At 37.5% G+C, this 16,815-nt stretch overlaps 1 protein-coding gene across 1 annotated transcript in view; it reads left to right on the top strand.

Moving 5' to 3' along the window:
* The window catches only part of LY75 (lymphocyte antigen 75), a 99,552-nt gene that overhangs the window by 36,039 nt on the left and 46,698 nt on the right, over positions 1–16,815 (top strand). The window contains exons 14-20 of the mRNA XM_033231341.1: positions 4,515–4,596; positions 8,550–8,618; positions 11,253–11,367; positions 14,799–14,834; positions 15,202–15,377; positions 16,036–16,103; positions 16,382–16,461. Coding sequence (XP_033087232.1) covers positions 4,515–4,596; positions 8,550–8,618; positions 11,253–11,367; positions 14,799–14,834; positions 15,202–15,377; positions 16,036–16,103; positions 16,382–16,461 — 626 coding nt within the window. The remainder of the gene's footprint in view (positions 1–4,514; positions 4,597–8,549; positions 8,619–11,252; positions 11,368–14,798; positions 14,835–15,201; positions 15,378–16,035; positions 16,104–16,381; positions 16,462–16,815) is intronic.

The following is a 16,815-nucleotide window of genomic DNA, read 5'->3' on the forward strand; positions in this document are numbered from 1 at the left end:
AAAACTAGCGGGATGAGTTGGCAGGCGCCTGTAGTCCCAGCTACTCGGGAGGCTGAGGCAGGAGAATGGCGTAAACCCGGGAGGCGGAGCTTGCAGTGAGCTGAGATCCGGCCACTGCACTCCAGCCCGGGCGACAGTGCGAGACTCCGTCTCAAAAAAAAGGACATGAACTCATCCTTTTTTATGACTGCATAGTATTCCACGGTGTATATGTGTGGGGCATGGCCTTTCTAATACACCACCAGTACTTCCTGACATGTAAGTTTCAAGCAGGGCAACTTAACGGCCCTCAGATTTCAAGCTTGACACAGACAATATCATACTATCCAGGTAAAGTATTTTTAAGTAAAATGCTGATATAAGGTCTAGATTCCAAGCAAGCGGTTAGTAACTCTATCTGGAACGAAGAGCCATGGATAAGTACTAAGCAATGAGGTTGTAGATATTTATGAGAAACAATAAGTAGAAAACATTGGAATATCATATGTGATAGAAATGACCATTAAGAGCATCCATATACAGAATGGATTACACCAGGAAACAAAACATGAAAGGAAACTTTTATGATTTGTTTCTTTGTTTTGAATCACACTTGTTGAGCACTCCCTTCTTTAAAAAATTAATACAAGTTCATTATATAAAATTTGGAAAAGATAAAAACGGATAATGAAGCAAACAATCACCTCCAATCCTAGCTCCTGATTATAAACATAGTAAACACTTAATGTAAACCCTTTCCGTTTACTTACATCTCTACGCATATAGCTTTTACAAAACCTATTTTCCATAGAGTGTACTATGTTTAATTTTTTTCTAATCATAAAAATAATGCATATTGAATTTAGAAAACAGAACAGCACAGAGAAAAAACAAATCTCCATTATCCCTTCACTCATAGGAACTGTATTTTATTTGTACTCGGATCCTAGCAGCTAACACAATGCCATAGTAAGCAGACTGCATTGTTTGCTTAATAACTTCTCCATAATAAAGAAATTGTTTGCCTGTGCTGTGCTTACAGAACATATTCTAAAACCAAAATTGTAACTATGGCTTAAAGGAAAGAAGGAAGCAAACCCATTTATATTAGAAAATGATTCTAAAGCGTACTCCTTGATGCCTTGGCTTTTTATTGCAGGAATTGACCTTTCTCAGCAAGATATCCATTGCCCAAATTGTGTATTGCATGCCAAGGAGTTAAGTCAGATTACTGCTGTACCTCTCACAATCCAAGTTCCACATCTCTATTTGTATTTCAGGGAAAAAGATTCATGGTGCACCGAATCGTTAAGGCTCTAAGATCTTTGCAACTCCTAATGGTAGCCCAACAGGGAAAGCCATTGTAGGGCAAAAATAGCCATAGGATTAGAGAAGAAAGCCTTGTTTGCAATGCCATTGCTGCTGTGTACACTACCTCCTGTGATGTGGCATGAATGGATTTAGACATAAATCTAAGGCTTTGTAGAATAAGCACCCTCATCAAATAGTATTTACTGGGGCTTATGGCTAAGATACTGTTTTCCTTAGCAACCAGATACAGCAGGAAATTTGATTGAGAATAGGAATTTTAGCACAATTACACATATTAACCTTTTATGCAATCTCTTCATAACCCAGTAGTTTTAAAACCATATACTTAGTGCTTGGAGCACCAGGAATTTGTAAAGAGAAAGAGAGAATCTCAGTTTGACTTGATTTGCTGGTTATGATCAGGTACAATTTTTTCCTTCACATTTTCTAAAATCAACATTGGAAGTGTGCAGTGATTAGTGTGATAGCCAATTTCTTCTTCCCTTTATCTTCCTACAGCTAAACTAGGTCAAACCAGGAATGAGTTACAATTGAGGAAATATTTTCCACTTCTGATCCCGCACAAAAAATGTAACATACACATAGCTATTATTTTCTATATTTATGACATGTTAGTGAGTTCTTTAAAATGAAGCTGAAATCTGTAAATTTCTGTGTTCAGATGAAACTCAGTTTCAGAAAGTAGTAGAGATTAGAAATTTTGGACAATCGAGCAAACTCTTCTCTAGGAAACTGTCCTCTGAGATGCAGCCAAGGAGCCAGAAATGGGCTTGAAAGCAGAGATGTTTCTAACTGGAAGGAAGGGGAGCTATTAGCTGAGAGAAGACTGGGTAAGGGCTTAAGGAGCCTAGAAAGTTGAGGACAAACCTCTAAAAGGCTGCCAGTGGGAGCCTCTGCAATGCAGGTGACAAATGATCTTTGATCGTCTTTCTGGTTGTATTGTGGATTGTGTAAAGAAGATAAAATAGCTAATGCTTACTTTAGGGAAACACAAAATTCTACACGAATTCCCCAGGCCCAAATATATAGTGTGCAAAGATTTGGGAGAAATGAAGTTATTTCCCCCAAATAAGTATGAGGAAGAATACTTAACTGCCTCTCTATTTTAGCCATCTGGCTCTAATTGTGCTGTATATGCCAGTTGTCTAGACCCTGTGGTTTAGAAATCCAGCACTCGGGTGGTATGATACACTCGGAAGCCTGTAAGAGAGCTCTGATGAGCAGAAGGCATAAACTGCAAATTCCTCTTTAGCTACTAAATTTAAACTGGACTTGATTGTCTCCACTGGATATATCTTAAATCCACAAATTAGTGGATCTTTCTCTGTGGAAGAAAACAATATAACAATGAAAACCAAAACAGGACAGTCCTCATTCATATTCCATTGCATTAAGTCAAAAACCTTGAGGTTGAAAAGATGAAAAAATACTTATTGTTGTTAAAATATGAGGTAATGTTGAACAAAGGTAAGAAATAAAGAAAAGCAATTATTTATTTAAAAATAAGAAATTAGTTTAAAATTCTTTGTTTCAGCCTTTGATTCACTAGTACATTTTATTAAAATGAACTTATTATATTTCTCTGTAGACTCATAGCCATGTGTTCCATATATTCCATATATTCTTTTTTTTTTTTTTTTTTTTTTTGAGATGGAGTCTGGCTCTGTTGCCCAGGCTGGAGTGCAGTGGCCAGATCTCAGCTCACTGCAAGCTCTGCCTCCCGGGTTTACACCATTCTCCTGCCTCAGCCTCCCCAGTGGCTGGGACTACAGGCGCCCTCCACCTCGCCCGGCTAATTTTTTGTATTTTTTAGTAGAGACGGGGTTTCACCATGTTAGCCAGGATGGTCTCGATCTCCTGACCTCGTGATCCGCCCGTCTCGGCCTCCCAAAGTGCTGGGATTACAGGCTTGAGCCACTGCGCCCGGCCATATTCCATATATTCTGCTGAACTTGAGAATATGCATTGTTTTTAGATTTGGAATCTACCCCTTCTTTAAAATGTATTCTATATTATACTTACAGGCATATTACATTTATATATATGTATACACACATGTACTGATCATACATATCATGTGCCAACAAAAAAGGTTAAATTATATGGATTATTATTTGTCACCCAAAAGTGTAATAAATTTTAGAAAATATTTTCAAATGGAGTTAGAGGCAGAGACAATTTTCTATGTTTATATCACGTCTACTTATGCTGTATATTTATCCCTGGCCAGAGCATAAAGGTATTTGAGGGGAAAGGATTACTTAGACATATGTTCCTGCCTCCATATGCTTGTGTAGATAGTCTTCCTTGGAAGGCCTACCCTTCTTCCTCTTGGCCAATCTGATTACTGGCATTCAGATCATGTCTAGAAAGAAATGTTAGCCATCCCTTGAAGAATATCTTTTGTCCTACCAACCTCACGAAGTCTTTCTTCATTTTCTGCAGTCCACAGTGACCTCTCCTTTCTCTGAACTTTTGTATCATCTAAAATGTATACAACTCATTTGATAGCTTTCATAAATGGTCTTTAGTTTTTTGTTCATATATATCTTATCTCTATTTCATATTACATTTGAGGGTAGATGTAGGTCTTAAACTTCTCTGTGTCATCATTGCTCCTAGCTCAATACCTTTTACATAAAAGTGTAATACTTATAGATGATAAGCATAATCACTTAAATGATTACTTAATATATTTTTCTGGTATATTTCCTTGGCACATAAGCAATACTCACATTCTTGTTTACTTTAATCTTAGTGGGTAGTAGGAACTCAACTATGTTTCAAATATTGTTTAACAAAAATTTAGCCAAATAGTTCTGCATTTTAAAGAAGAATATTTGATAGTGTTATAGACAGACACTTTAAAGAAATGCTATTGTTGCTTTTGAGTGTATCTGAAAATATTGTTTAATATTCAAGCACTACAGTAAAAGTCTTGGAATAATTTCCATTTTTTTCCTCTTAAAATTCAAAGAATGGTTTTTGCCTTTCATATGAAGAAAACAGCTTAAAATGTAGTTTTAAAAGTATGGTACTTTTTATGTAGCTACCCCATATTAAGGACTTAGTTTCATTTCAAAAGACTTCTTTATGTTACTTGAAACTGTGCTTTTCAATTAGTGACGCACTTTAGACATGTGAGTGCTAAATATTTTTGCCAAGCATTGTCCTCGTATTTTTAACACTTGCCTTTTACATAGTGGCCAGCGTTGGCTGTGGATTGGTTTGAATAAAAGGAGCCCAGATTTACAAGGATCATGGCAATGGAGTGATCGTACACCAGTAAGTTAAAACATTATTGTTTTAGGTAGTATGGAAGCACTGTTTCAATAACAAGTTGTTTGTTAAATAATACATCCACACCTAAAATTTATATGGAACCAAAAAAGACCCTGAATAGCCAAAGAAATATTGAGCAAAAAGAATAAAGCTGGAGGCCACCACACTACCTGAGTTCAAAAATACACCTCAAAGCTATAGTAACCAAAACAGCATGGTACTGGCATAAAAACAGACACATAGACCAACAGAACAGAATAGAGAGGCCAAAAATACATCCATATGTTTATAGCCAACAAGTTTTCAACAAAGATACCGAGAGCACACAATGAGAAAAGGACAGTCTCTTCTATAAATGATAGTGGGAAAACTGGATTTCCACAGGCAGAAAAATGAGATTAAGCCCTTATCTCATACCATATACAAAAATCAACTCCAAATGAATTGAAGTACTAAATGAAAGGCCCCAAACTATGAAACTACTAGGAGAAAACATAGGGGGAAAGCTCCATGACATTGGTCTGGACAATGATTTTTTTGGATATGAACTCAAAAACGCAGACAACAAAAGCCAAAATAGACAAATGGGATTACATCAAACTAAAAAGCTTCTGTAGAATAAATGAAACAATCAACAGAGTGAAGAGAAAACCTACAGAATAAGAGAAAATATTTGCAAATTATATATATATATATATCTGATAAAAGATTAATATCCAAAATATAGTCATGCATCACTTAACAATGGGATACATTCTGAGAAATGCATTGTTAGGTAGCAGTTTTGTGCAAACAACATAGAACATACTTAAACAAACCTAGATGGTATAGCCTACTACACATATAGGCTACACATCTAGGCTCTCTATTGCTCCTAGGCTACAAACCTGTAGAAGATGTTACTGTACTGAATCCTGTAGGGATTTGTAACACAATGATAACATAGAAAAGGTACAGTAAAAATATAATCTTGTGGGAACACATCTTCAAGGGATGGTTAACATTTCTTTCTAGCCATGATCTGAATGCCAGTATTCAGATTGGCCTAGAGGAGGAAGGATAGACCTTCCAAGGAAGACTATCTACACAAGCATATGGAGGCAGGAACATACATGTAGGCCATCTGTGGTTGACTGAAAGGCCATTATGCAGTGCATGACTGTAGATAAGGAACTCAAACAAATCAATAGCAAGAAAACAACCTGATTTAAAAATGGCCAAATGACTGAATAGACATTTCTCAAAAGAAGACATACAGATGGCCAACAGTCATATGAAAAAATGCTCAACATCACTAATTATCAGGGAAATGCAAATTAAAACCATAGTAAGTTATCACCTCCCACTTGTCAGAATGATTGCTATAAAAAAGACAAAAGATACATGTTGGTGAGGATGTAGAGAAGAGGGAACTTTTGCACACTGTTGGTGGGAATGTAAATTAGTACAAACATTATTGCAAACAGTATGAAGATTCCTCAAAAAATTTAAAATAGAACTAACCACATGATCCAGCAATCCCACTACTGGGTATATATTCAAAGGACATGAAATCAGAATGTTTAAGAGACTCACAGGGTGACTGCAGCACTATTCACAGTAGCCAAGATATGAAATCAACCTAAGTGTCCATCAACAGATGAATGGATGAAGCAAGTGTGGTACATGTACACAATGGAGTACTACTCAGCCATAAAAGGGAAGGAAATCCTGCCATTTGTGACAGCATGGATGACCCTGGAGGACATTATGTTAAGTGAAAAAAGCCAGGCACAGAAAAACAAATGCCATGTGATGTCACTGAGATGTGGAATAAAAAAAAAAAAAATGGATCTCATGGAACTAGAGAGTAGAATGCTGGTTTCCAAGAGCTGGGGCAGATGAGGTGGGGGACTGGGGAGATGTTGGTCAAAGGATACAAAATTTCATTTAGATAGGAAGGATAAGTTCAAGAGATCTCTTGTACAACAAGTTGGTTACAGTTAATAATATGTTATATTCTTGAAAAATGCTAAAAGTAGATGTTAAGTGTTCTCACCACAAAAATGGTAACTATGTGAAATAATGCATTTGTTAATTAGCTAAATTTAGTCAGTCCACAATGTATATATACTTCAAAACATCATGTTGTGTATGATAAATGCATACACTTGTATCTGCCAATTTAAAAAATAAAATAAATACATTCACATATCATACAACCATTAAAATTATGTGTCAAATGAAAATAGAGTCACATACAGGCAGTAAGGGAAAGACAAGTTACAAGTCTTCTTTTTATTTTTAAAAACTCATATGTATAGTCTCTCTATATATAGTCAAAAAATAATAAAGCTATAAATATAGTAGTCATCTTTGGGTAGTATGAGTGATTTTTTTCTTTTTGAAATGGGGTCTCACTCTGTCACTCAGGGTGAAGTGCAGTGGTGCGATCTCAACTCACTACAACATTCACCTCCCAGGCTCAGGCGATCTTCCCATCTCAGCCTCCCCAGTAGCTGAAACCACAGGCGCCCACCATCACACCCAGCTAATTTTTTTTTTTTTTTTTTGAGAGCAGTCTTGCTCTGTTGCCCAGGCTAGAGGGCAGTGGTGTGATCTCGGCTCACTGTAAGCTCTGCCTCCCGGGTTCACGCCATTCTCCTGCCTCAGCTTCCCAAGTAGCTGGGACTATAGGCATATACCACCACGCCCAGCTAATTTTTGTATTTTTTAGTAGAGACGGGGATTCACCATATTGGCCAGGCTGGTCTCTAACTCCTGACCCCGTGATCCACCCGCCTCTGCCCCCCAAAGTTCTGGGATTACAGGCGTGAGCTACAGTGCTCAACCATGCCCAGCTAATTCTTATATTTTTTTTGTAGAGATGGGGTTTCACCATTTTGCCCAGGCTGATCTCAAACTCCTGAACTCAGGCAGTCTACCCATCTCAGCCTCCCAAAGTGCTGGGATTACAGGTGTGAGCCACCACACCTGGCCACAAGTGATTGTTTTCAAAGCTTTCTCTTTATGCTGTTTATTTTCATTTTTGTAGTGAGAAGCTATTCTTTTTATTATCTAAATATGGAAGAGTAATACAAAAAATAAAATATCTTTTTCTGGGGGGACTAGGTGGGGATGAGAGTCTCGCTGTGTCACCCAGGCTAGAGTGCAGTGGTGCCCTTATGACTCACTGCAGCCTCAAGCTCCTGGGTTCAATTGATCCTCATGACTCAGCCTCTCAGGTAGCTGGGACCACAGGCACATGCCACCACATCCAGCTAATTTTTGTATTTTTTGTAGAGATGGGGTTTCACCATGTTGCCCGGGCTGGTCTGGAACTCCTGGGCTCAAGCCATCTGCCAATCTTGGCCTCCCAGAGTGCTGGGATTACTGGCATGAGCCACTGTGCCTGGCCAAAAGTATCCTTATTGGAGGAAATTATTTGTTTGAAGAAACCTCTAAAAAATCCTTGCTATTATTCCACATGTTTATATTATCCTAAGGAGATATTAATGTAATAGTTATAGGAGCAAAATTATTCTCAGATATTCAATATTTACTCCAAATTACGGTTGTGTCACCTCGTTTTTTATTCTTTCTAAATGTAAAACTCCTTGAATTTATTTTTAAATTGGAGCATACCTGAGGTTAGTCAAATAACAAGCATTTCAACACGTGCAAAAAAATGAGAAAAGCATTTTGCAAGCTTGATTCTCTATGACTCCAATGGCGAACTTAATACACCGTTAACCTCAACTTCTGAAACTGTGGCTTCCTTTGTTTGGAAACTTATGACATTATGCCATTTGCTAAGTCCTCTCATGATTCAGCATCATGATATAAAAAAGAGATGAAAAAGTTTTCTTTCTGTGGCATATGAACACACTTGAGTGATTAAGGCTGCCTAAATTACATCTAAATTGCAAATATTTATACATCAGTCTTAAATTCTCAAGCCTCTCTTGTCTTCTCAGGTGTCTACTATTATCATGCCAAATGAGTTTCAGCAGGATTATGACATCAGAGACTGTGCTGCTGTCAAGGTCAGTACAGTGCTGGAAAATCTGCATATTTAAAACATAAATCCATCATCATATGCAATCAAGTAATAGATCCATGGAGTGTCTTTGTGTGTGGAGCATGATGTTAGATGTGGTGAGAGATAAGCACACCCATGGCCTGGCCCTCAGCAGCCTAACTTACACTTCATTTGAGAGGATAAAATTCATATTCAAGAAAACCTCCCTCATTACCATGCAGTAATAAGCTCCTAATGAGTGGGCTGAGGAAGACTAATGAAATTCAGAGGAGGAAGTGAGTCCCATGGCCATTTCCAGAAAGAGGTAGGACTTGAACTGGGACTTTAAGGATGGATAGAGTTTCTACAGATGGGATAGGGTAAGGCTTTCTCATGAGGGGATGGTATGAGAAAGTGGCATAAAATAAGGTGGGAGTGGAAGGAAGAGGGCAGTGAGGAGAACAGAATACAGATCAAGAAGTTTTCATTGGTGCTGTCCTTGATAACAGTATTAGGAAATCAGATTGATGCCATGTTAAGGAATTTCTACACTTCTAGATAGGCAACAGGGCATTTTTTAAAGTTTCTGAGTAGGGAGAGTCACATGAACTAAGGAGGGTATGAGGAAGATTCATCTTGAGACAGATGACAAAATGCAACAGGTAAGAATGGAAGGCATAAAAGACCAGTTAGGTATCTTCCTTTGCAGAATGCATTCATGTATCCATTTCATTAACAGTCCAAGGGGTCAGTGAGGCACTGGGGGATAGAACAGTGACAAGGTACAAGGCATAGCCGTTTTCTTCACAAAACTGAAGTCTAGTCGAAAATAAAGACAAGTAAACAAGCAATTACGACACCATTGAGTAATGACTATGTTTTATGCAAGAACAAGAACATTATGAGACAATAATAATGATGATGATGGTGATAGTCTATGGTGGTTGTGATGATGATGATGGCAGCAGTTAACACTGATCTGATTAATTCCTTTATCGGCCAGCCACTGGACTAGGCATGTCACATATGTCACACAGCACATAAGCAATCTTGTGAGGTAGGCACTGTTACTATATTCATCTCACATGGAAATTCGAGCTGTGAGTAATTTACTTCAGCTTACATGGAGTAAATGTAAACTGAAAGAACTGAGATTTACACCCAAGTGTGTCTGGGTCTGGTACTCTTAACCACTATGCTATATGACTAGGCATTTATAGAAATAGAAAGGGTACTGATTTATGGAGAAAATTGTATGTTTTAGTTTAGATATTTTGAATCCAAGCTAGCTATAAGATGTATGCTATGGTAAGTTGAGATCAAGAGTCCTAAGTTGAAAGGAAAATGTATATTTAAAAAAAAAGAGGGCCAAGAAGTGAATTTGGAGGAACTGCCAACATATAGAGTGAAAAAAGATGAAGATGGAGGAGACATCAGGTAATATCTTTGGTTTGTAGTCCAAGAAAGAGATTGAACAAGGTGGCTGACCAGAAATGTTACAGGAAGGCTGAGGCAAATAAGAACTTAAAGCCACAGGAAAGCACGATTTTCAAAGTAACTCTTCTAGTAATAAACTGTGTAGTACATGCCATTTTTATAGATTCCCAATTTAACATAAGAAAAGTTGAAGGCCGGGCGCGGTGGCTCAAGCCTGTAATCCCAGCACTTTGGAAGGCCGAGACGGGCGGATCACGAGGTCAGGAGATCGAGACCATCCTGGCTAACACGGTGAAACCCCGTCTCTACTAAAAACTACAAAAAACTAGCCGGGCGAGGTGGCGGCGCCTGTAGTCCCAGCTACCCGGGAGGCTGAGGCAGGAGAATGGCGTGAACCCGGGAGGCGGAGCTTGCAGTGAGCTGAGATCCGGCCACAGCACTCCAGCCTGGGTGACAGAGCGAGACTCCGTCTCAAAAAAAAAAAAAGAAAAGGTGAGAACTTCAGAGAAGCTTATGGAATTTTTAGAAGTGTTGAGAACACTGGTACAATAAACTGTGTTCTAAGGAAATACAGTTGCCAAGTATGGAGAGATTTGAAAATCTACCAGATAAATAAAGAGATACTAATGCAACCTGCATCAGGAACGAGCCCAACCAGGGCAATGTTCTGTAAGAAAAATCTTACCTCACCTACCACAGAACCCCCACAAACTTGGTCTTGAGAGAAAATAGTCCAAGAAGTGATGGATGCTCTCCCGAGTAATGCCTTCCCCTATCCTTTTTCTCCTACTTGCTAACTGGATTTGTAGTGAGCCATCCTGGAGAAGGGCAAAATCCTAGAAATAGCATGGTAACACCAGAGAAGGAGCCTGAGCCGCTGAGGCTGGACTTTTATGTCACTTTCTGATCTAATTTGATCACAGCTTGGTGCTTGGATACCTCTGAAATGAATATCCTAACAAAAATTGTCAGGCGTGGGGGAGAAAATTTGCATTTTGGACATAAACATGACCGTACAACATATTTCCCTTTTAGCCCCTTTGAAGGCTCTTGCTCAGGGTTTTACTGTTTAAATATTCCATTAATTCATGTGTTCATTTATTGAACAAGTATCTTAGGTGCTAGAGCTAAAATACAGATCAAAATCATAGGGCTTACAGTTTAGTGTTCCATAAGGGATGTATCAACTTCAAAATATTCTGCAATACTTTTCCTCTTTTAGATATTTCGTAGGCCATGGCGAAGAGGCTGGCATTTCTATGATGACAGAGAATTTATTTATTTGAGGCCTTTTGCTTGTGATACAAAACTTGAATGGGTGTGCCAAATTCCAAAAGGTAAGTGGTAATTGTTCCTTTTCACAACCTTATCATGTTAACATTGTGAATGCTCAGTTCAAAGTACCTAGGGGAGCATTGTGATCTATAATTCTAAGGTCTAAAAGCCTATGATGATGCAATTGATATGTGGAGCACCCCCTGCCTGACTCTGGCTTCTAATAGAAGGCTAGCTTATTGAAATTTGGTGACATCTTACTCTTGATCATGCAAAAATTTGCATAGAAGATAAAATGTAAGGTTCATTTAGGGAGATTAGATTTTGGATGAAATATTATTTTAAGCAAAAGGAGAAATGTAGAATCATTTTAATTTTTATTTTGATGCAAAATGAAAAAATAAAGATAATCTTGGGAACAATAAAGGCAGAAGTCAAGAAATAAAAATGTGGCAGGTCCCTGTAAAATTTAGAAGCAATTTTCAATGAACTACAAAACTGCTAATACTTTATATAAACTCAAATTTGAGAAGCCAGTTAGATTGATAGTATATAGCCTTTGGTAACAGAAAGGAGAGTGGGGAGAAATGTAGATACCATTGTACTTCACTTTTTCCAGAAAAATATGAAATATTAAGAAAAATATCAGGAAGATTTTAATTCTCAAATTATTATTATTATTATTTTTAAGACAGAGTCTCACTCTGTCTACCAGGCTGGAGTGCAGTGGCACGATCTTGGCTCACTGCAGCCTCTGCCTCCCAGGTTCAAGTGATTCTCCTGCCTCAGCCTCCGGCGTAGCTGGGACTACAGTCACCCACGACCACACCTAGCCAATTTTTGTATCTTTAGTAGAGTCAGGGTTTCATCATGTTGGCCAGGCTGGTCTCGAACTCCTGACCTCAAGTGATTGGCCTGCCTCAGCCTCCCAAAGTGCTAGGTAGGATTACAGGCATGAGCCACCGCACCCAGCCTCAAATTATTTTTAAGCAGACATTGGCTGTATTAAATTAATTAGCAGAAAACCCATAGAAGGTTTTAAAATAAATCTCTGAACTGAATGTAAACAGATCATTGAAACTAAAGGTATATCCTCCTACAAGTTCTGAAAGAACCCAAAGTTCACATCGTGGAACTGACTATTAGAAGACTGTTTTCCCTCAAATAGTTAAAAGAGCTTCAGATGTGACATTAGGTAGTAGCGAATCTCTTTCACAAAGGCAAACTGTCAAACCATTTGTAAAAGAGAGAGAGAGAGAGTTGTGTTGATGGGTTTTTCTAAAGGATAAATTATGCTTGCGTTTTTATTGATTACTTTATTAAACCCGAAAAAGGGACAAAGGAAAACCAGTTTGGATATCCTTTAAACAAGTGGAAAAGTAACTTGTACATAATTAATTCGGACAATGTCTCTGTTTTGAAGTGTTAATGTGAGCCTCCCATTACTCTCTGGCATTTGTTAGCATTCTGCAGACAGTGTCATTGTTCCAACCAAGGTGCCCTCGATGGGAGCTGCTACCCCCACCTCCTGTTTGAGCAGCGGAGCAGACCCCAGAGTTTAAACAAGGGCAACCTTAGAAATGGCAAATTAGTCACCACAGGAAATAGTATGAAGGGCATGTGGAGGAGTATATATATTTTTTAACATATACTTTTAACGAGAGAAAGGAATTAACCCACTTAGCAAATATAAATCAATTAATCAAACAAACCTAAAGAATTCCACCTCTATGATCCCCATGCAGAAAGAAAATAAAATACTAAACTCCTGTTCTCAGTCTGTCTCAATCACTTGAAGCAATCAATGATTGCTTGCTCCAGGGTTTAAATGTTATGTTCACCCCTTTTTGACTATACTGTACCTAACTTTCTAAGTTATGATGTGATGCATTCAGCTGGTTGGATATTTTCTTGGTTATTAGAGCAGCCTAAGTTTTCTCAACTTGTATTCATCTGTGTTTTCTGGTTTTCTTAAAGAAGTTTTCCTCTTATGTATCCTAAATCACCATGCCTCTTCTCTGACTTGCCTTTTTATTACTTGGTTCTAATGAATCCTGTCTTCCCTAAAAGAGATATTTTGACAACCTGTAAATTTGAAGTAACCTCAACCATAGTGGATATTTGTACTTTTTAAATATTCTTTTTTTAATTGAGAAAACTGTGTCAAAAATAAGGCTCATAAAAGTGTTTTTAGGAATATTACCTATGATGCCATTACCCAAACATAGCTATTTTTATTGTATTTCTTGATGCCTTATACACACATACATGTTGTAATCTTGTATAAAAAACACCTTGCATCCTACTTTTCTCACAATTTAAAGGTATTTAAAGGTTAGACATAGCTTTCCCTCCCCCACACACAAATAATCAGAAGCCTTTGACAAGATTACAGACAATAAACTATGTACATTTTGAACTGACTTTGGATAATTGTTGGAAATTATCCAATATGAATAGAATTGGCTCAGAGAGAGAGACTAAAGATGCTGGCTATGCAGGCAGTCCTCTGAGTCGGGTCTTCTGATGCCTGCCTGAAGCTCACATGCCACACCAAAATTAAGACTAGCTATTTTACTCTGTAATTTCTAAGATTAAGCAAATGATGTCTTTGACTTGAAGCCAATGTGATCTGTGGCCAGAATGAAAAGGGGGAGGAAAGCAAATAGGCTCCCATGGGGAACTGCTCTGTGCCTGGCCCTGTGCTGGCCGCTTCCTCCAGGGCGTCACATGTGACCTGCACTCTCTGTGAGTCAGGCAGCCATCTAGTTTTCATAGAGGAGAAAATCAAGGCTCAGAGAGAGTTAAGCAACTCATCCGAAATACCATAGCAGCCAAATGCATAAGGGCATTTGCACACTGACCTGCCAGCTTCCAACCCGGAATTCTGTGTAGCATGCCATATTTCCTCCATTTCCATCTGAGAATCCTCAGTGACTTTTATTATTTTCCTCTCAGTTTTGTCTCATCTTCTCAAAAGGTTCAACATTGGAGCATTGTACGTTGTCTCCAAGGATATCTTGGAAGACAATGAACTCTATCAACCTAAGTTTATAGAATAGTTAGTTATTTGTTTCATTAGATGGAGAAGTGGTTCCTGAATAACTTCCCTTTACAATGATGATTATTTTGGTTCCTATTTCTTATGCTTCTGTGTGACACGTACAATATCATTATTTGTTTTTACTTTCTAATTCTTAGCTATGTTTTATCCATCTGTACTTCTTTTGTGACCTCTGTGACACAAGGTAAAAGATTGCTAGAAATACTTCATTAATATTTAACAGATATGCCTTTTGGATTGCTCCTAAAGCAGCTTTAGCATCGGCCCCACAAAATACAACTAAGTGATCAAAACGTGAAATGGCTTGGCCAGAAATGGACAAGCCTCAACAATAGTGCAAGTCCTTTTGAACTACATTAAAGGCCTTTCTTATAGTATACCCTGATCTGTCATTGAGTACTTATGCCACTTGCTTTCTTCCTCATACAGGCCGTACTCCAAAAACACCAGACTGGTACAATCCAGGTGAGTTAAGAAAACTGAAATTTAACCAAAGCTGCTTTTCCCTTGTCACTAATGCATTTAGTTAATTATTTAAGTGCCAGCTTCTTCTCTGTACATCTTCAAGTGAGACAGAATTTCTCCAGGCCAGGAAGGTGAGTGACTGGTATGGGATGAGGTGATGAGGGTGGTTTCTTCTTTCCCTGTGAGTGCAAGGGAGTGGCAGAGTCATTGGCTCAGGAATCTCTTGTTCCTTGTAGTCAGTACTGCCCCAGCCAGAGAGGGCTAGTAATCTGATTACTATTTATAGTTTTGAATATTAATTCATGCTTAAAGGACACAGTTTGCTTTGCATAGTCATAACTCTAATCTCTTTCTTCTTCTTCTTTAGAGCGTGCTGGAATTCATGGACCTCCACTTATAATTGAAGGAAGTGAATATTGGTTTGTTGCTGATCTTCACCTAAACTATGAAGAAGCCGTACTGTACTGTGCCAGCAATCACAGCTTTCTTGCTACTATAACATCTTTTGCGGGACTAAAAGCCATCAAAAACAAAATAGCAAATGTAATTTAAAAGAATATATTTTAAATGTTTCTTATTTTTGTATTTATTCCATTTAAAAATATTACAAAAATTTTGCCAAAATCTACAAAAGTTAAATTATTCTCTGATGTCAGATCTGCCTCACAACATCCAAATTTGTTTCATGTTAGAAAAATTAAGTAGAATTGCTTATGTTTTAAAATATACAAGATTAATAATAAATGTCACTTTATAAGGTAAACATCAGTAGATAATATAAATGATTCTAGTTCCCTGTCACATTTTTTACTAAAAGTCAACTTTACAGTTAACTTGAGTTTCTGTTTCTACTAATAAGTAACTTTGCAAAATAGCTTTTGGGAAGAAAAATAATTTCTGTATTTTTAAATTTATAATTAATTGCAATAGGATACTGTATGCCCACTTAAAGTATTAGTCTAATTAATATATGCCCATAATTACAGCTACCATGTTTCCTGTACCCACAATAGGATCTGTAAATATACAGAGGGTTTTCAACTACTCTTTGCACAAGGTCCTGGTTTGTATAATTTTGAAATCTAAGTAAGGAATGTCTAGAAATTATAGTGGTTAGTGATTACGTAAGACAAGGTATTTGAATCAAAACCCTCAAGAAAGCTCAGCACATATAAGCATGGATGTTTGGCTTGTTTTTCAGATATCTGGTGATGAACAGAAGTGGTGGATAAGAATTAGCGAGCAGCCAATAGATGATCATTTTACCTAGTAGGTGACATCATTGATTCTACCTTTGTAAAGTTATCACTTAAAAGAAACAATTCCTTTTACTAAATGGATTTCTATTTATAAGTAGTTTGAACATTAATCCATAAACTGCCTAAATTAGAGAAACCAAGCCCTTTTGCATGTTAGCATCAAGAAAAAAGGGGTATAGAATGATGGTATTAACATTAAATTTAGAAATAAAATAACTTACAGTAAAAAGAAAAAAAATGAAACACCTAATTACCTTACGAGTTGTCAAATCTGTCATTTTCTTTTAGCTCACGATATCCATGGCACCGCTTTCCTGTGACATTTGGAGACGAATGCTTGTACATGTCTGCCAAGACTTGGTTTTTCGGTAAAGTTAATTCACATCCTTTAATGCTGATTTTGTTTTATGTGAACTTCAGGTTCAGTTTCTAGCTTAATCTTGTTTTCCTTTTGATTATATGTTTGGTCACTTCATCTTATTCTGATTTATTATTAACAACAATAGCTCAAATCCCCAATGCAAATAAAGGTACTTTTCACTGTGAATATTTTAACTTCCTTTATCCTAAAGCAGTTACTTAGAAATAAACTTACCACTTTCCTAATTGATAAGTGTCTAAGCAAATTTTCAAAGATAAGCAGGCAGCAGCTCTAAAATATAGTTTAGGTCCCCTTCCCCTGATTACACTGCCCCTTCAACTTCCTACCTCCTGCCTTCACC

The sequence above is a fragment of the Trachypithecus francoisi genome, unplaced genomic scaffold (genome assembly GCF_009764315.1).
Source record: "Trachypithecus francoisi isolate TF-2019V2 unplaced genomic scaffold, Tfra_2.0 Lachesis_group13, whole genome shotgun sequence".
NCBI classification, from domain to species: Eukaryota; Metazoa; Chordata; class Mammalia; order Primates; family Cercopithecidae; genus Trachypithecus; species Trachypithecus francoisi.